This window comes from Trachurus trachurus (genome assembly GCF_905171665.1).
Source record: "Trachurus trachurus genome assembly, chromosome: 8".
Taxonomy (NCBI): Eukaryota; Metazoa; Chordata; class Actinopteri; order Carangiformes; family Carangidae; genus Trachurus; species Trachurus trachurus.
Window position 1 is genome coordinate 11003073 of NC_139905.1, and position 19956 is coordinate 11023028.

General features: G+C 42.7%; 8 protein-coding genes across 8 annotated transcripts; 4 read left to right on the forward strand and 4 right to left on the reverse strand.

Annotated features, from left to right (window-relative positions):
* Positions 1-1454: 1454 nt before the first annotated feature.
* On the forward strand, positions 1455-2354 carry LOC310990657 (hemoglobin subunit alpha-1-like; the record flags this gene model as incomplete). The annotated part of the gene is made up of 3 exons (XM_083978129.1): positions 1455-1552; positions 1638-1845; positions 2177-2354. The coding sequence occupies 3 exons, from the start codon at positions 1455-1457 to the stop codon at positions 2303-2305; spliced, it is 435 nt and encodes a 144-aa protein (XP_083834255.1). The 3' UTR covers positions 2306-2354.
* A 1174-nt stretch (positions 2355-3528) lies between these two features.
* LOC310990036 (hemoglobin subunit beta-2-like) lies at positions 3529-4289 on the reverse strand (the record flags this gene model as incomplete). Its single annotated transcript, XM_083977256.1, has 3 exons — positions 3529-3657; positions 3794-4016; positions 4198-4289. 3 exons carry the CDS (start codon positions 4287-4289, stop codon positions 3529-3531), a joined length of 444 nt encoding a protein of 147 aa, XP_083833382.1.
* A 1902-nt stretch (positions 4290-6191) lies between these two features.
* On the forward strand, positions 6192-7091 carry LOC310990596 (hemoglobin subunit alpha-1-like; the record flags this gene model as incomplete). Its single annotated transcript, XM_083978036.1, has 3 exons — positions 6192-6289; positions 6375-6582; positions 6914-7091. The coding sequence occupies 3 exons, from the start codon at positions 6192-6194 to the stop codon at positions 7040-7042; spliced, it is 435 nt and encodes a 144-aa protein (XP_083834162.1). The 3' UTR covers positions 7043-7091.
* Positions 7092-8307: 1216 nt separating this feature from the next.
* Positions 8308-9065, reverse strand: LOC310990453 (hemoglobin subunit beta-2-like; the record flags this gene model as incomplete). The annotated part of the gene is made up of 3 exons (XM_083977835.1): positions 8308-8436; positions 8573-8795; positions 8974-9065. The coding sequence occupies 3 exons, from the start codon at positions 9063-9065 to the stop codon at positions 8308-8310; spliced, it is 444 nt and encodes a 147-aa protein (XP_083833961.1).
* Positions 9066-10973: 1908 nt separating this feature from the next.
* Positions 10974-11873, forward strand: LOC310989389 (hemoglobin subunit alpha-1-like; the record flags this gene model as incomplete). The annotated part of the gene is made up of 3 exons (XM_083976426.1): positions 10974-11071; positions 11157-11364; positions 11696-11873. 3 exons carry the CDS (start codon positions 10974-10976, stop codon positions 11822-11824), a joined length of 435 nt encoding a protein of 144 aa, XP_083832552.1. The 3' UTR covers positions 11825-11873.
* Positions 11874-13058: 1185 nt separating this feature from the next.
* LOC310989542 (hemoglobin subunit beta-2-like) lies at positions 13059-13820 on the reverse strand (the record flags this gene model as incomplete). Its single annotated transcript, XM_083976637.1, has 3 exons — positions 13059-13187; positions 13328-13550; positions 13729-13820. 3 exons carry the CDS (start codon positions 13818-13820, stop codon positions 13059-13061), a joined length of 444 nt encoding a protein of 147 aa, XP_083832763.1.
* Positions 13821-15642: 1822 nt separating this feature from the next.
* LOC310990038 (hemoglobin embryonic subunit alpha-like) lies at positions 15643-16494 on the forward strand (the record flags this gene model as incomplete). Its single annotated transcript, XM_083977258.1, has 3 exons — positions 15643-15740; positions 15826-16033; positions 16366-16494. The coding sequence occupies 3 exons, from the start codon at positions 15643-15645 to the stop codon at positions 16492-16494; spliced, it is 435 nt and encodes a 144-aa protein (XP_083833384.1).
* Positions 16495-18924: 2430 nt separating this feature from the next.
* On the reverse strand, positions 18925-19694 carry LOC310989543 (hemoglobin subunit beta-2-like; the record flags this gene model as incomplete). The annotated part of the gene is made up of 3 exons (XM_083976638.1): positions 18925-19053; positions 19199-19421; positions 19603-19694. The coding sequence occupies 3 exons, from the start codon at positions 19692-19694 to the stop codon at positions 18925-18927; spliced, it is 444 nt and encodes a 147-aa protein (XP_083832764.1).
* Between the last annotated feature and the right edge of the window lie 262 nt (positions 19695-19956).

Genomic DNA, 19956 nt, shown 5'->3' on the forward strand with positions numbered 1-19956 from the left:
CACAACATCTGTTCTGACCTCTGGAGGTTTACAATCACATCACCTGTGTTCATACTGTCATACGATTTGAGTGGTTTTGTTTTTATGAATGACTCATAGTGAGAATTAGAGTCATCATAACAACAAACCTCTAGACTTCACTATTCTTATCCATGTGTTGAGTGGATCCGCCCTTCCAGCTGTGGTGTTGTGGGTTAGATAAGCCCCCCAAAAAAACACTTATTGACAAGAAAACACAGAATTTGACTTTCCTGCTCACATTGGAAGATTTCCAACTGATAAACCAAATCAATAATATTTACTGGTGACTGAGCTCAGACATACACCGGTTTGCTTGTTTGGAAAGTTAGGACAGAGGAAAGTCTTCAATCCAAACCTGACAACATAAACTGCAGTTGTACACTCCATCAACTTAATTAATTTCAAAATGTGGACTTCGCTCATTATTTGGGCCAGGGGGCAAACACACTGGCCCCTACAGCTATGAAATAGCTGCAGAGGCCATTCCCGAGGCACTATTGTGTGGATGTTTTCTTCTCCTTTTTGTCTTTCTCCTGCACACACACTGCTAACTTAATGTGATTAGGCTACAGCTCCTCAGTACCAGTGCTCAGTGAAAGATGATAATGTCTGATAAGCTTTGTCTTGACCTTAAAGGTGTTCAGAAATGGCCATTTGTCCTGTCTGTCGCGCCGAGGTTCCACGAGAGTTTACCCGAGTAAGGAAAACGAATTTGATTGGTCATTATCGCGCGGGCGGGATATTTAATGCGTGGGGCGAGACCGAGCTCGGTGTGTGTGTGTGTCTCAGACATTTGATTGACGGATGACGGATCCAATATCAGTGGCTGATGAATCGTGAGCAGGGTGACGTATAATTTGTACGCCTGCATTATCCAATGTGAAAAAAAATACCACACTTTCATCCCGGATTTACTCGAAAATAGAATTTTGCACAAAGTTTGGGCTACATTGTCTGATAGATGAGTTATTACACTAATGTTAAGACCCACAGTGAGCTCAAATTCAATTTTCTTTTCTGTACAGCTTTAAGGTCGTGGGTTTGATTCCCATGTTGACAGAGATGACAACCCCTGCAGTAGCCCCCGTGGCCCTATCAAACTTTCCCAGTGGAAATCTTCTAGTTTAACATTTCTTTTCTGGAGTCATTTATGAAGGAGTTCATCTTACAAATCCTGTGGTCAAATTAAGAAAATACAGCCTTATAGTATAAAGAAATGTTTTTTAAAATATAATTTCAACCTGTGATCGTTGATTATATCACCCATATGTCGCAGCCTGGTTCTCGGAAGAGCTTTGTTTATCGCAATCTGCAGCCCATCACTGGGACCGCCCCCCCTCCCCCGGGTGTGTCCACGCTCCCTTTCAAGTATAAATTCCCCACGGTTTGCGCAGATCTTGACAGTCAACCGAAAGTCAAAGAAAAAAGACAAGATGACCACTCTCACCGCTAAGGACAAGGCCACCATCAGGGCCTTCTGGGGCAAAGTCTCTGGAAAGGTTGAGACCATCGGCAGTGATGCTCTGTCCAGGTGAATATCAACATCACAATAACTTGTTGCTGTGACCCGCTCTGACGGACTCACTGACATTTAACCATCTTCATCTTCTCCGCAGGATGATTGCTGTCTACCCTCAGACCAAGACCTACTTCGCCCACTGGGATGACGTGAGCCCCGACTCTCCCATGATAAAGAAGCACGGAATCACCATAATGAATGGAGTCGCCGATGCTATGACCAAAATCGACGACCTGAAAGGAGGTCTGCTGACCCTCAGCGAGCTGCACGCCTTCACCCTGAGGGTGGACCCTGCTAACTTCAAGGTAGATAGGCTATCACTGACACAAACTGGGTTTACTGCTTTTTTCTTCTTCTTTGAAGCCCACTTCAGCACTTGCACATGTCATTTTTACTTCTCCAATGTGTTTCTGGGTCTCTAACACGGAGAACACACAAGCGCCTTCGCATGCACTGTCCATGGTGCTGAAGTCAAACAACCTTTATTCGGAGCAACTAGACTTCGTTTATTAAAGCATTTGTCGAAGTGATCATCATCCCCACCAGCCTTAGCCCACATGTGGAGTAAGGAAACTGAAATACCTTGAAGTTTGAACATCTCCATGAACTTAACACGTGTTTGTCGTTTCTCCACAGATCCTCTCCCACTGCATCCTCGTGGTCATGTCCATCATGTTCCCCGATGACTTCACCCCTGAGGTCCATGTGTCCGTGGACAAGTTCCTGGCTGCTCTGGCTCTGGCCCTCTCCGAGAAATACAGATAAACAGCAGGAGATGGAGCAGACTGCATGAGTTCACTCTGCATGATGAGAAATAAATGCATGAAAGCAAATCAACGTTTTCTGCCTCTTTTGTCTCTTTCGCGATGATCTGAGTGAAGATGAAATGTCAGAGGAGTTTGTGTGACAAACTAAGCAAGTCAACTTTCACTCCTGAAAGAAATGCAACGTTAAGATCTAACGGTTAATGATCAGTGTATTAATTGACTATTTTGATAATCAGTAAATGATTAGGCTATTCTTTTTAGGGGCAAAACTCCAAACATGATTTGATTCCTGTCTGCTTCACATTCACATTGGACAGTTGATCTGACAAAACATTTTAAGAGGTTTCACGGGGCTTTTCTTTGTCATTATTGATACAATGAACGGTTGATTAACAACATAAATAAACAAATTACAAAATAATAAATCTACTCGTTCGAAACATAAAACAAGAACAGAACTGTCTCTGTTTGTCTCCTTAAACATTTAGTAAACGTGGAATGCTGTTTATCATTAGTTTTGTTACACTTAGGACAACAATAACCAACCAGGAGACGGAGTATATCATCACAATAAAATAATTATAATAATAACAATAATAATATAGTTATTGTTATTATTATTATTTTTGGTTATGTTATTTGATGATGAGCCTAAACCAAATAATGTTTGGAATTTTAGAAAATAAGTTAATTAATAATCTATTGATAAATACAGTTGTTTCATCACTACATTATTCATCCATTTTTCTATTCACTAACAGTGTAATCTGTGTGTGTCCCTATTCCTGTTTATTTATTTCTCATTTTTATTCTTTATTTATTATGAGCAAGCGCACAGTCGTGTGTTGTCCAATTTGTGTGCAATAAAGACTATTCTATTCTATTTGAAAACAGACTCGAAGAACAAAAACACAAGTGGAGATGGTCAGTGTGTTTGGTCAGTGGAGCAGTGGAGTTTTTCTATATATTTTTCTATATAGAAAAACCGGCACAGAATTTATATATGTGTTGGACCTATATTCTACAGAAGACACTGTTTCATCTGCTCTATTTATCTTCTCAAAACTTCTTCTGTCTGAAGGTCAGACCACAGTGTTGATTTAGTAATAATAATAATAAGTGTAATCACAGACAAGCATTTTTTTTTGCAATGTGCTTTCTTTATTTGCTTTCGAGACACGGTACAAACAGAGACTCTGTCTTCTCCTCTGCTGCAGCTCTCTAGTGGTACTGCCTTCCCAGGGAGGTCACCACCACGGACAGGAACTTCTGGAAAGCGGCCTGCACATCACCGGTGAAAGCGTTTCCCAAACGAGCGGCGACCACGATGGTGAGGCAGTCGGACAGCAGCTGCATCACAAAACAACACAGAGAGAGAGTCAGAAACACGGCAACAAAGGTGCATGGAGGTTTTTTTTTTTTTTGGGGGGGGGAATGGCTGAATACGGACAAAAAAATCAAACTCGTTTGTTTAACTTCGTCTTACCCTGAAGTTATCAGGGTCAACGTGCAGTTTCTCGGAGTGCAGCACGCTCAGCTCGGCGTAGGTCTCCTTGATGTTGTCCATGTTCTTCACAGCCCGGTCCAGACCGTGCAGGATGGTTGTTCCGTGCTTTCGGATCAAAGGGTTTGCGCTGATGGCAGCGGCGTTGTAGAGGTTTCCAAAACCACCAAAATACCTCTGGGTCCAGGGGTAGACGATCAAACACCTGCAGCAAACATGTCACATACACATCAATCAGGCGGCCCACGTCTTAACTGTTTTTAATCGACACCAACACTGCAGGGCGGTTTACTCAGACTTTACTCTGCCCTGCAAAAATAATGTCAAATCATCATGCAAGCTTCTAATCAAATCCATCCAAATGTGGATAGGCTACAAGTTGTCACCTGGTGAGAGCAGCAGGACCCACGATCTCATACTCCATCTGGGCGAAGATGTCCTGGATGGTGGCGCGCTCGAAGTCTGTCCATTCAACCATTGTTGCGGCTTTAGGTTTGTCTTTGCGGGTCAGAAGAACCTGTGCTCACTGGCTGCAGATGCAACTTTTAAAGCCTCCCAGAGACCTGCGATGGGATGGGCGGAGAATCAGACAAGTGTTGTTTTGCATAATGCAACAGTGATAAGAGTGTCTGCTCTGATGAGATTGTGTACGTGCGAAAAATAGAAACAAAGCCATCATCTCTCTGTCCTGATGTACAGTATAAGCTACATGACCAACATCATGCTCCACCAGAAAAAAAAAACTACTTTGAAACAACTCATGGGTCGTGATCCTGCACCTGAATCACAACTGATCTCCACACTTGACACTGTAGCTGGTGATTAGTTAGAATGATGTTAAAGCAGAGATGAAACAAAAAAGTTGCATTCTCATCTTTTGTTGGTACTGTAAGAGGTGTTTCCACAACATCTGTTCTGACCTCTGGAGGTTTACAATCACATCACCTGTGTTCATACTGTCATACGATTTGAGTGGTTTTGTTTTTATGAATGACTCATAGTGAGAATTAGAGTCATCATAACAACAAACCTCTAGACTTCACTATTCTTATCCATGTGTTGAGTGGATCCGCCCTTCCAGCTGTGGTGTTGTGGGTTAGATAAGCCCCCCAAACAAACACTTATTGGCAAGAAAACACAGAATTTGACTTTCCTCCTCACATTGGAAGATTTCCAACTGATAAACCAAATCAATAATATTTACTGGTGACTGAGCTCAGACTTACACCGGTTTGCTTGTTTGGAAAGTTAGGACAGAGGAAAGTCTTCAATCTACCAAACCTGACAACATAAACTGCAGTTGTACACTCCATCAACTCAATTAATTTCAAAATTTGGACATAGCTTATTATTTGGGCCACGGGGCAAACACACTGGCCCCTACAGCTATGAAATAGCTGCAGAGGCCAGCCCTGAGGCACTATTGTGTGGATGTTTTCTTCTCCTTTTTGTCTTTCTCCTGCACACACACAGCTAACTTAATGTGATTAGGCTACAGCTCCTCAGTGCCAGTGCTCAGTGAAAGATGATAATGTCTGATAAGCTTTGTCTTGACCTTAAAGGTGTTCAGAAATGGCCATTTGCCCTGCTGTCTGTCGCGCCGAGGTTCCACGAGAGTTTGGAGTAAGGAAAACGAATTTGATTCGTCGTTATCGAGCGGGCGGGATATTCAATGCCTGGGGCGAGACCGAGCTCGGGGTGTGTGTGTGTGTGTGTGTGTGTGTGTGTGTCTCAGACGTTTGATTGACGGATGACGGATCCAATATCAGTGGCTGATGAATCGTGAGCAGGGTGACGTATAATTTGTACGCCTGCATTATCCAATGTGAAAAAAAATACCACACTTTCATCCCGGATTTACTCGAAAATAGAATTTTGCACAAAGTTTGGGCTACATTGTCTGATAGATGAGTTATTACACTAATGTTAAGACCCACAGTGGGCTCAAATTCAATTTTCTTTTCAGTACAGCTTTAAGGTCGTGGGTTTGATTCCCATGTTGACAGAGATGACAACCCCGGCAGTAGCCCCCGTGGCCCTATCAAACTTTCCCAGAGGAAATCTTCTAGTTTAACATTTCTTTTCTGGAGTCATTTATGAAGGAGTTCATCTTACAAATCCTGTGGTCAAATTAAGAAAATACAGCCTTATAGTATAAAGAAATGTTTTTTTTAAATATAATTTCAACCTGTGATCGTTGATTATATCACCCATATGTCGCAGCCTGATTCTCGGAAGAGCTTTGTTTATCGCAATCTGCAGCCCATCACTGGGACCGCCCCCCCTCCCCCGGGTGTGTCCACGCTCCCTTTCAAGTATAAATTCCCCACGGTTTGCGCAGATCTCGACAGTCAACCGAAAGTCAAAGAAAAAAGACAAGATGACCACTCTCACCGCTAAGGACAAGGCCACCATCAGGGCCTTCTGGGGCAAAGTCTCTGGAAAGGTTGAGACCATCGGCAGTGACGCTCTGTCCAGGTGAATATCAACATCACAATAACTTGCTGCTGTGACGCGCTCTGACGGACTCACTGACATTTAACCATCTTCATCTTCTCCGCAGGATGATTGCTGTCTACCCTCAGACCAAGACCTACTTCGCCCACTGGGATGACGTGAGCCCCGACTCTCCCATGATAAAGAAGCACGGAATCACCATAATGAATGGAGTCGCCGATGCTATGACCAAAATCGACGACCTGAAAGGAGGTCTGCTGACCCTCAGCGAGCTGCACGCCTTCACCCTGAGGGTGGACCCTGCTAACTTCAAGGTAGATAGGCTATCACTGACACAAACTGGGTTTACTGCTTTTGTATTCTTCTTTGAAGCCCACTTCAGCACTTGCACATGTCATTTTTACTTCTCCAATGTCTTTCTGGGTCTCTAACACGGAGAACACACAAGCGCCTTCGCATGCACTGTCCATGGTGCTGAAGTCAAACAACCTTTATTTGGAGCAACTAGACTTCGTTTATTAAAGCATTTGTCGAAGTGATCATCATCCCCAGCAGCCTTAGCCTACATGTGGAGTAAGGAAACTGAAATACCTTGAAGTTTGAACATTTCCATGAACTTAACACGTGTTTGTCGTTTCTCCACAGATCCTCTCCCACTGCATCCTCGTGGTCATGTCCATCATGTTCCCCGATGACTTCACCCCTGAGGTCCATGTGTCCGTGGACAAGTTCCTGGCTGCTCTGGCTCTGGCCCTCTCCGAGAAATACAGATAAACAGCAGGAGATGGAGCAGACTGCATGAGTTCACTCTGCATGATGAGAAATAAATGCATGAAAGCAAATCAACGTTTTCTGCCTCTTTTGTCTCTTTCGCGATGATCTGAGTGAAGATGAAATGTCAGAGGATCGAGTTTGTGTGACAAACTAAGCAAGTCAACTTTCACTCCTGAAAGAAATGCAACGTTAAGATCTAACGGTTAATGATCAGTGTATTAATTGACTATTTTGATAATCAGTAAATGATTAGGCTATTCTTTTTAGGGGCAAAACTCCAAACATGATTTGATTCCTGTCTGCTTCACATTCACATTGGACAGTTGATCTGACAAAACATTTTAAGAGGTTTCACGGGGCTTTTCTTTGTCATTATTGATACAATGAACGGTTGATTAACAACATAAATAAAGAAATTACAAAATAATAAATCTACTCGTTCGAAACATAAAACAAGAACAGAACTGTCTCTGTTTGTCTCCTTAAACATTTAGTAAACGTGGAATGCTGTTTATCATTAGTTTTGTTACACTTAGGACAACAATAACCAACCAGGAGACGGAGTATATCATCACAATAAAACAATTATAATAATAACAATAATAATATAGTTATTGTTATTATTATTATTTTTGGTTATGTTATTTGATGATGAGCCTAAACCAAATAATGTTTGGAATTTTAGAAAATAAGTTAATTAATAATCTATTGATAAATACAGTTGTTTCATCACTACATTATTCATCCATTTTTCTATTCACTAACAGTGTAGTCTGTGTGTGTCCCTATTCCTGTTTATTTCTTTCTCATTTTTATTCTTTATTTATTATGAGCAAGCGCACAGTCGTGTGTTGTCCAATTTGTGTGCAATAAAGACTATTCTATTCTATTTGAAAACAGACTCGAAGAACAAAAACACAAGTAGAGATGGTCAGTGTGTTTGGTCAGTGGAGCAGTGGAGTTTTTCTATATATTTTTCTATATAGAAAAACATGCACAGAATTTATATATGTGTATTGGACCTATATTCTACAGAAGACACTGTTTCATCTGCTCTATTTATCTTCTCAAAACTTCATCTGTCTGAAGGTCAGACCACAGTGTTGATTTAGTAATAATAATAATAATAATAATAATAATAATAATAATAATAATAATAATAAGTGTAATCACAGACAAGCATTTTTTTTTGCAATGTGCTTTCTTTATTTGCTTTCGAGACACGGTACAAACAGAGACTCTGTCTTCTCCTCTGCTGCAGCTCTCTAGTGGTACTGCCTTCCCAGGGAGGACACCACCACGGACAGGAACTTCTGGAAAGCGGCCTGCACATCACCGGTGAAAGCGTTTCCCAAACGAGCAGCGACCACGATGGTGAGGCAGTCGGACAGCAGCTGCATCACAAAACAACACAGAGAGAGAGTCAGAAACACGGCAACAAAGGTGCATGGAGGGTTTTTTTTTTTGGGGGGGGGGGAATGGCTGAATACGGACAAAAAAATCTAACTTGTTTGTTTCACTTCGTCTTACCCTGAAGTTATCGGGGTCAACGTGCAGTTTCTCGGAGTGCAGCACGCTCAGCTCGGCGTAGGTCTCCTTGATGTTGTCCATGTTCTTCACAGCCCGGTCCAGACCGTGCAGGATGGTTGTTCCGTGCTTTTGGATCAAAGGGTTTGAGATGATGGCAGCGGCGTTGTAGAGGTTTCCAAAACCACCAAAATACCTCTGGGTCCAGGGGTAGACGATCAAACACCTGCAGCAAACATGTCACATACACATCAATCAGGCCCATGCCTTAACTGTTTTTAATCGACACCAATACTGCAGGGCGGTTTACTCAGACTTTACTCTGCCCTGCAAAAATAATGTCAAATCATCATGCAAGCTTCTAATCAAATCCATCCAAATGTGGATAGGCTACAAGTTGTCACCTGGTGAGAGCAGCAGGACCCACGATCTCATACTCCATCTTGGAGAAGATGTCCTGGATGGTGGCGCGCTCGAAGTCTGTCCATTCAACCATTGTTGCGGCTTTAGGTTTGTCTTTGCGGGTCAGAAGAACCTGTGCTCACTGGCTGCAGATGCAACTTTTAAAGCCTCCCAGAGACCTGCGATGGGATGGGCGGGGAATCAGACAAGTGTTGTTCTGCATAATGAAACAGTGATAAGAGTGTCTGCTCTGATGAGATTGTGTACGTGCGAAAAATAGAAACAAAGCCATCATCTCTCTGTCCTGATGTACAGTAAGCTACATGACCAACATCATGCTCCACCAGAAAAAAAAAACTACTTTGAAACAACTCATGGGTCGTGATCCTGCACCTGAATCACAACTGATCTCCACACTTGACACTGTAGCTGGTGATTAGTTAGAATGATGTTAAAGCAGAGATGAAACAAAAAAGTTGCATTCTCATCTTTTGTTGGTACTGTAAGAGGTGTTTCCACAACATCTGTTCTGACCTCTGGAGGTTTACAATCACATCACCTGTGTTCATACTGTCATACGATTTGAGTGGTTTTGTTTTTATGAATGACTCATAGTGAGAATTAGGGTCATCATAACCTACAACAACAAACCTCTAGACTTCACTATTCTTATCCATGTGTTGAGTGGATCCGCCCTTCCAGCTGTGGTGTTGTGGGTTAGATAAGCCCCCCAAACAAACACTTATTGGCAAGAAAACACAGAATTTGACTTTCCTCCTCACATTGGAAGATTTCCAACTGATAAACCAAATCAATAATATTTACTGGTGACTGAGCTCAGACTTACACCGGTTTGCTTGTTTGGAAAGTTAGGACAGAGGAAAGTCTTCAATCTACCAAACCTGACAACATAAACTGCAGTTGTACACTCCATCAACTCAATTAATTTCAAAATGTGGACTTCGCTCATTATTTGGGCCAGGGGGCAAACACACTGGCCCCTACAGCTATGAAATAGCTGCAGAGGCCAGCCCTGAGGCACTATTGTGTGGATGTTTTCTTCTCCTTTTTGTCTTTCTCCTGCACACACACACAGCTAACTTAATGTGATTAGGCCACAGCTCCTCAGTACCAGTGCTCAGTGAAAGATGATAATGTCTGATAAGCTTTGTCTTGACCTTAAAGGTGTTCAGAAATGGCCATTTGCCCTGTTGTCTGTCGCGCCGAGGTTCCACGAGAGTTTGGAGTAAGGAAAACGAATTTGATTCGTCGTTATCGAGCGGGCGGGATATTCAATGCCTGGGGCGAGACCGAGCTCGGTGTGTGTGTGTGTGTGTGTGTGTGTGTGTGTCTCTCAGACGTTTGATTGATGGATGACGGATCCAATATCAGTGGCTGATGAATCGTGAGCAGGGTGACGTATAATTTGTACGCCTGCATTATCCAATGTGAAAAAAAATACCACACTTTCATCCCGGATTTACTCGAAAATAGAATTTTGCACAAAGTTTGGGCTACATTGTCTGATAGATGAGTTATAACACTAATGTTAAGACCCACAGTGGGCTCAAATTCAATTTTCTTTTCTGTACAGCTTTAAGGTCGTGGGTTTGATTCCCATGTTGACAGAGATGACAACCCCGGCAGTAGCCCCCGTGGCCCTATCAAACTTTCCCAGAGGAAATCTTCTAGTTTAACATTTCTTTTCTGGAGTCATTTATGAAGGAGTTCATCTTACAAATCCTGTGGTCAAATTAAGAAAATACAGCCTTATAGTATAAAGAAATGTTTTTTTAAATATAATTTCAACCTGTGATCGTTGATTATATCACCCATATGTCGCAGCCTGGTTCTCGGAAGAGCTTTGTTTATCGCAATCTGCAGCCCATCACTGGGACCGCCCCCCCTCCCCCGGGTGTGTCCACGCTCCCTTTCAAGTATAAATTCCCCACGGTTTGCGCAGATCTTGACAGTCAACCGAAAGTCAAAGAAAAAAGACAAGATGACCACTCTCACCGCTAAGGACAAGGCCACCATCAGGGCCTTCTGGGGCAAAGTCTCTGGAAAGGTTGAGACCATCGGCAGTGATGCTCTGTCCAGGTGAATATCAACATCACAATGACTTGTTGCTGTGACCCGCTCTGACGGACTCACTGACATTTAACCATCTTCATCTTCTCCGCAGGATGATTGCTGTCTACCCTCAGACCAAGACCTACTTCGCCCACTGGGATGACGTGAGCCCCGACTCTCCCATGATAAAGAAGCACGGAATCACCATAATGAATGGAGTCGCCGATGCTATGACCAAAATCGACGACCTGAAAGGAGGTCTGCTGACCCTCAGCGAGCTGCACGCCTTCACCCTGAGGGTGGACCCTGCTAACTTCAAGGTAGATAGGCTATCACTGACACAAACTGGGTTTACTGCTTTTTTCTTCTTCTTTGAAGCCCACTTCAGCACTTGCACATGTCATTTTTACTTCTCCAATGTGTTTCTGGGTCTCTAACACGGAGAACACACAAGCGCCTTCGCATGCACTGTCCATGGTGCTGAAGTCAAACAACCTTTATTCGGAGCAACTAGACTTCGTTTATTAAAGCATTTGTCGAAGTGATCATCATCCCCACCAGCCTTAGCCCACATGTGGAGTAAGGAAACTGAAATACCTTGAAGTTTGAACATCTCCATGAACTTAACACGTGTTTGTCGTTTCTCCACAGATCCTCTCCCACTGCATCCTCGTGGTCATGTCCATCATGTTCCCCGATGACTTCACCCCTGAGGTCCATGTGTCCGTGGACAAGTTCCTGGCTGCTCTGGCTCTGGCCCTCTCCGAGAAATACAGATAAACAGCAGGAGATGGAGCAGACTGCATGAGTTCACTCTGCATGATGAGAAATAAATGCATGAAAGCAAATCAACGTTTTCTTTCTCTTTTGTCTCTTTCGCGATGATCTGAGTGAAGATGAAATGTCAGAGGAGTTTGTGTGACAAACTAAGCAAGTCAACTTTCACTCCTGAAAGAAATGCAACGTTAAGATCTAACGGTTAATGATCAGTGTATTAATTGACTATTTTGATAATCAGTAAATGATTAGGCTATTCTTTTTAGGGGCAAAACTCCAAACATGATTTGATTCCTGTCTGCTTCACATTCACATTGGACAGTTGATCTGACAAAACATTTTAAGAAGTTTCACGGGGCTTTTCTTTGTCATTATTGATACAATGAACGGTTGATTAACAACATAAATAAACAAATTACAAAATAATAAATCTACTCGTTCGAAACATAAAACAAGAACAGAACTGTCTCTGTTTGTCTCCTTAAACATTTAGTAAACGTGGAATGCTGTTTATCATTAGTTTTGTTACACTTAGGACAACAATAACCAACCAGGAGACTGAGTATATCATCACAATAAAATAATTATAATAATAACAATAATAATATAGTTATTGTTATGATTATTATTTTTGGTTATGTTATTTGATGATGAGCCTAAACCAAATAATGTTTGGAATTTTAGAAAATAAGTTAATTAATAATCTATTGATAAATACAGTTGTTTCATCACTACATTATTCATCCATTTTTCTATTCACTAACAGTGTAATCTGTGTGTGTCCCTATTCCTGTTTATTTCTTTCTCATTTTTATTCTTTATTTATTATGAGCAAGCGCACAGTCGTGTGTTGTCCAATTTGTGTGCAATAAAGACTATTCTATTCTATTTGAAAACAGACTCGAAGAACAAAAACACAAGTAGAGATGGTCAGTGTGTTTGGTCAGTGGAGCAGTGGAGTTTTTCTATATATTTTTCTATATAGAAAAACATGCACAGAATTTATATATGTGTATTGGACCTATATTCTACAGAAGACACTGTTTCATCTGCTCTATTTATCTTCTCAAAACTTCATCTGTCTGAAGGTCAGACCACAGTGTTGATTTAGTAATAATAATAATAATAATAATAAGTGTAATCACAGACAAGCATTTTTTTTTGCAATGTGCTTTCTTTATTTGCTTTCGAGACACGGTAAAAACAGAGACTCTGTCTTCTCCTCTGCTGCAGCTCTCTAGTGGTACTGCCTTCCCAGGGAGGTCACCACCACGGACAGGAACTTCTGGAAAGCGGCCTGCACATCACCGGTGAAAGCTGTTCCCAAACGAGCGGCGACCACGATGGTGAGGCAGTCGGACAGCAGCTGCATCACAAAACAACACAGAGAGAGAGTCAGAAACACGGCAACAAAGGTGCATGGAGGGTTTTTTTTGGGGGGGGGGGGGAGAATGGCTGAATACGGACAAAAAAAAAATCAAACTCGTTTGTTTCACTTCGTCTTACCCTGAAGTTATCGGGGTCAACGTGCAGCTTCTCGGAGTGCAGCACGCTCAGCTCGGCGTAGGTAGCCTTGATGTTGTCCATGTTCTTCACAGCCCGGTCCAGACCGTGCAGGATGGTTGTTCCGTGCTTTCGGATCAAAGGGTTTGCGCTGATGGCAGCGGCGTTGTAGAGGTTTCCAAAACCACCAAAATACCTCTGGGTCCAGGGGTAGACAATCAAACACCTGCAGCAAACATGTCACATACACATCAATCAGGCCCATGCCTTAACTGTTTTTAATCGACACCAATACTGCAGGGCGGTTTACTCAGACTTTACTCTGCCCTGCAAAAATAATGTCAAATCATCATGCAAGCTTCTAATCAAATCCATCCAAATGTGGATAGGCTACAAGTTGTCACCTGGTGAGAGCAGCAGGACCCACGATCTCATACTCCATCTTGGAGAAGATGTCCTGGATGGTGGCGCGCTCGAAGTCTGTCCATTCAACCATTGTTGCGGCTTTAGGTTTGTCTTTGCGGGTCAGAAGAACCTGTGCTCACTGGCTGCAGATGCAACTTTTAAAGCCTCCCAGAGACCTGCGATGGGATGGGCGGAGAATCAGACAAGTGTTGTTTTGCATAATGCAACAGTGATAAGAGTGTCTGCTCTGATGAGATTGTGTACGTGCGAAAAATAGAAACAAAGCCATCATCTCTCTGTCCTGATGTACAGTATAAGCTACATGACCAACATCATGCTCCACCAGAAAAAAAAAACTACTTTGAAACAACTCATGGGTCGTGATCCTGCACCTGAATCACAACTGATCTCCACACTTGACACTGTAGCTGGTGATTAGTTAGAATGATGTTAAAGCAGAGATGAAACAAAAAAGTTGCATTCTCATCTTTTGTTGGTACTGTAAGAGGTGTTTCCACAACATCTGTTCTGACCTCTGGAGGTTTACAATCACATCACCTGTGTTCATACTGTCATACGATTTGAGTGGTTTTGTTTTTATGAATGACTCATAGTGAGAATTAGAGTCATCATAACCTACAATAACAAACCTCTAGACTTCACTATTCTTATCCGTGTGTTGAGTGGATCCGCCCTTCCAGCTGTGGTGTTGTGGGTTAGATAAGCCTCCCAAAAAAACACTTATTGACAAGAAAACACAGAATTTGACTTTCCTGCTCACATTGGAAGATTTCCAACTGATAAACCAAATCAATAATATTTACTGGTGACTGAGCTCAGACTTACACCGGTTTGCTTGTTTGGAAAGTTAGGACAGAGGAAAGTCTTCAATCTACCAAACCTGACAACATAAACTGCAGTTGTACACTCCATCAACTCAATTAATTGCAAAATTTGGACTTGGCTTATTATTTGGGCCACGGGGCAAACACACTTGTGTGGATGTTTTCTTCTCCTTTTTGTCTTTCTCCTGCACACACACACAGCTAACTTAATGTGATTAGGCTACAGCTCCTCAGTACCAGTGCTCAGTGAAAGATGATAATGTCTGATAAGCTTTGTCTTGACCTTAAAGGTGTTCAGAAATGGCCATTTGTCCTGTCTGTCGCGCCGAGGTTCCACGAGAGTTTACCCGAGTAAGGAAAACGAATTTGATTGGTCGTTATCGCGCGGGTGGGATATTTAATGCGTGGGGCGAGACCGAGCTCGGTGTGTGTGTGTGTCTCAGACGTTTGATTGACGGATGACGGATCCAATATCAGTGGCTGATGAATCGTGAGCAGGGTGACGTATAATTTGTACGTCTGCATTATCCAATATCCAAAAAAAATACCACACTTTTCATCCCGGATTTACTCGTTTGGGCTACATTGTCTGATAGATGAGTTATTACACTAATGTTAAGACCCACAGTGAGCTCAAATTCAATTTTCTTTTCTGTACAGCTTTAAGGTCGTGGGTTTGATTCCCATGTTGACAGAGATGACAACCCCGGCAGTAGCCCCCGTGGCCCTATCAAACTTTCCCAGTGGAAATCTTCTAGTTTAACATTTCTTTTCTGGAGTCATTTATGAAGGAGTTCATCTTACAAATCCTGTGGTCAAATTAAGAAAATACAGCCTTATAGTATAAAGAAATGTCTTTTTTAATATAATTTCAACCTGTGATCGTTGATTATATCACCCATATGTCGCAGCCTGATTCTCGGAAGAGCTTTGTTTATCGCAATCTGCAGCCCATCACTGGGACCGCCCCCCCTCCCCCGGGTGTGTCCACGCTCCCTTTCAAGTATAAATTCCCCACGGTTTGCGCAGATCTTGACAGTCAACCGAAAGTCAAAGAAAAAAGACAAGATGACCACTCTCACCGCTAAGGACAAGGCCACCATCAGGGCCTTCTGGGGCAAAGTCTCAAGAAAGGTTGAGACCATCGGCAGTGACGCTCTGTCCAGGTGAATATCAACATCACAATGACTTGTTGCTGTGACCCGCTCTGACGGACTCACTGACATTTAACCATCTTCATCTTCTCCGCAGGATGATTGCTGTCTACCCTCAGACCAAGACCTACTTCGCCCACTGGGATGACGTGAGCCCCGACTCTCCCATGATAAAGAAGCACGGAATCACCATAATGAATGGAGTCGCCGATGCTATGACCAAAATCGACGACCTGAAAGGAGGTCTGCTGACCCTCAGCGAGCTGCACGCCTTCACCCTGAGGGTGGACCCTGCTAACTTCAAGGTAGATAGGCTATCACTCACACCTACTGGGTTTACTGCTTTTGTATTCTTCTTTGAAGCCCACTTCAGCACTTGCACATGTCATTTTTACTTCTCCAATGTCTTTCTGGGTCTCTAACACGGAGAACACACAAAGCGCCTTCGCATGCACTGTCCATGGTGCTGAAGTCAAACAACCTTTATTTGGAGCAACTAGACTTCGTTTATTAAAGCATTTGTCGAAGTGATAATCATCCCCACCAGCCTTAGCCCACATGTGGAGTAAGGAAACTGAAATACCTTGAAGTTTGAACATCTCCATGAACTTAACACGTGTTTGTCGTTTCTCCACAGATCCTCTCCCACTGCATCCTCGTGGTCATGTCCATCATGTTCCCCGATGACTTCACCCCTGAGGTCCATGTGTCCGTGGACAAGTTCCTGGCTGCTCTGGCTCTGGCTCTCTCCGAGAAATACAGATAAACAGCAGGAGATGGAGCAGACTGCATGAGTTCACTCTGCATGATGAGAAATAAATACATGAAAGCAAATCAACGTTTTCTTTCTCTTTTGTCTCTTTCGCGATGATCTGAGTGAAGATGAAATGTCAGAGGAGTTTGTGTGACAAACAAGCAAGTCAACTTTCACTCCTGAAAGAAATGCAACGTTAAGATCTAACGGTTAATGATCAGTGTATTAATTGACTATTTTGATAATCAGTAAATGATTAGGGTATTCTTTTTAGGGGCAAAACTCCAAACATGATCTGATTCCTGTCTGCTTCACATTCACATTGGACAGTTGATCTGACAAAACATTTTAAGAGGTTTCATGGGGCTTTTCTTTGTCATTATTGATACAATGAACGGTTGATTAACAACATAAATAAATAAATTACAAAATAATAAATCTGCTCGTTCGAAACATAAAACAAGAACAGAAACATAAAACAAGAACAGAACTGTCAGTAAACGTGGAATGCTGTTTATCATTAGTTTTGTTACACTTAGGACAATAATAACCAACCAGGAGACGGAGTATTTTATCACAATAAAAATAATTATAACAATAACAATAATAATATAGTTATTGTTATTATTATTATTATTTATGGTTATGTTATTTGATGATAAGCCTAAACCAAATAATGTTTGGAACTTTAGAAAATAAGTTAATTAATAATCTATTGATAAATACAGTTGTTTCATCACTACATTATTCATCCATTTTTCTATTCACTAATGCGTGTATTAAAACGTGTGCAAACGTGATTGCACGCGCAAACACATGTGGAGCCTGATCTACTAACCGGGCGCACCGAGGATTGCGTCCCTCACACGGGCAGAATAGCACGTGCGATCCATTTAGCGTGTTTGCCTTGATGAATACGGTATGTAAATATGGGCGTTTCTGCCAGAACGTGCAAAACACTGGGAGGAGTAGATGCAAATCGATTTATTTAGCACGCGCAATGTGATTTACCAAACCAGGAAGAGATTGCGGTGGCTGTTTTTGCGTCTTTATTCACCACGTCTGAAAACCATGTACTAACTGATACAACTTTGCCAAAACGTATGCGTTTATTGATTCGATACCTGTCCTGTCAGGGCCCCATGATCTCACATCTCTGCATTTCCTCACATCTGGGTCATTCTATAACAGTTTTTCAGCCGTGTTAAACGTATTTTACGCGCCGTTACGCACGGGGCACGTCTGTCCTGCAGTGCGCTCCTCTCCTTTCCTCTCCTCCTCCTCCTCCTCCTCCTCCTCTCCTCTCCTCTCCTCTCCTCTCCTCTCCAGTACCTGGCTGCTCAGCTCCGTCTCTCAGTCCCGGTCCCGGACTGAGACACGTGACCGCTGCCTTCACCCGTCTTTGATCCCTCTGGTCAGTGGTCAGAGCGTTTAGATCCGTGTGTCCCACCTGAGCTCTCTATTAATCCACTGGATCATGGGCGACACACACACATATATAGGTGTGTGATTGTGGCTGCAGCTGCTGCCTGTTCGTCAGTATATGAGGAGTTGGGCCCTGTAGCGATTTGTGTTTATTTATCTAAACAGAGCGCGAGAGAGATGAACACACATGCTGTCATTAGGCTATGCATCGGATCAAATGTCATTCTGTCCCTTCGTCCATCCAGCTCTCTGTCCACTCTCTCCATGGCGGAAACGATTACCACGCGCAAAACCCTCATTTACATATTGCGGTTTGCACGTGTTTTCATTTAGCGGGTTAGCTACTCTTAGTAGATCACCTGTTTTGCGTGCACTAACCAAACACGCAATATTTTAGCGGGCGCAAACAATATAGCGCCCGGTATCTGGGATCTTGGTAAATCCGGCCCTAACAGTGTAATCTGTCTGTGTCTCTATTCCTGTTTATTTATTTCTCATTTGTATTCTTTATTTATTATGAGCAAGCGCACAGTCGTGTGTTGTCCAATTTGTGTGCAATAAAGACTATTCTATTCTATTTGAAAACAGACTCGAAGAACATCTGTTCTGACAAAAACACAAGTAGAGATGGTCAGTGTGTTTGGTCAGTGGAGCAGTGGAGTTTTTCTATATATTTTTCTATATAGAAAAACAGGCACAGAATGTATGTGTGTTGGACCTATATTCTACAGAAGACACTGTTTCATCTGCTCTATTTATCTTCTCAAAACTTCATCTGTCTGAAGGTCAAACCACAGTGTTGATTTAGTAATAATAATAATTATTAATTAATAATGTGTGCAATGACAATAAAGACTCTTCTATTCTATTCGAAAACAGACCTGAAAAACAGTTGTTGATTCAGTAATAATAATAAGTGTAATCACAGACAAGCATTTTTTTTGCAATGTGCTTTCTTTATTTGCTTTCGAGACACGGTACAAACAGAGACTCTGTCTTCTCCTCTGCTGCAGCTCTCTAGTGGTACTGCCTTCCCAGAGAGGTCACCACCACGGACAGGAACTTCTGGAAAGCGGCCTGCACATCACCGGTGAAAGCTTTTCCCAAACGAGCAGCGACCACGATGGTGAGGCAGTCGGACAGCAGCTGCATCACAAAACAACACAGAGAGAGAGTCAGAAACACGGCAACAAAGGTGCATGGAGGTTTTTTTTTTTTTTTGGGGGGGGGGGGGGGGGGGATGGCTGAATACGGACAAAAAATCAAACTCGTTTGTTTCACTTCGTCTTACCCTGAAGTTATCGGGGTCAACGTGCAGTTTCTCGGAGTGCAGCACGCTCAGCTCGGCGTAGGTCTCCTTGATGTTGTCCATGTTCTTCACAGCCCGGTCCAGACCGTGCAGGATGGTTGTTCCGTGCTTTCGGATCAAAGGGTTTGCGCTGATGGCAGCGGCGTTGTAGAGGTTTCCAAAACCACCAAAATACCTCTGGGTCCAGGGGTAGACGATCAAACACCTGCAGCAAACATGTCACATACACATCAATCAGGCGGCCCATGTCTTAACTGTTTTTAATCGACACCAATACTGCAGGGCGGTTTACTCAGACTTTACTCTGCCCTGCAAAAATAATGTCAAATCATCATGCAAGCTTCTAATCAAATCCATCCAAATGTGGATAGGCTACAAGTTGTCACCTGGTGAGAGCAGCAGGACCCACGATCTCATACTCCATCTTGGAGAAGATGTCCTGGATGGTGGCGCGCTCGAAGTCTGTCCATTCAACCATTGTTCCGGTGTCTTTAGCTTTTTCTCTGCGGGTCAGAAGAACCTGTGCTCACTGGCTGCAGATGCAACTTTTAAAGCAACCCCAACTCCCCTCCCACTGGGTGTGAGGGGTGGGGGGTAGATCAGACAAGTGTTGTGTTGTGGATATGAAACAATGATAAAAGTATCTGCAGCTGCAAGATTGTTTCCGTGCCAGAAATAGAAACAGGACCATCACTATCTCCGTGTTCAGATAGAAGCTATGCTCATTTTCTTTGAATGTT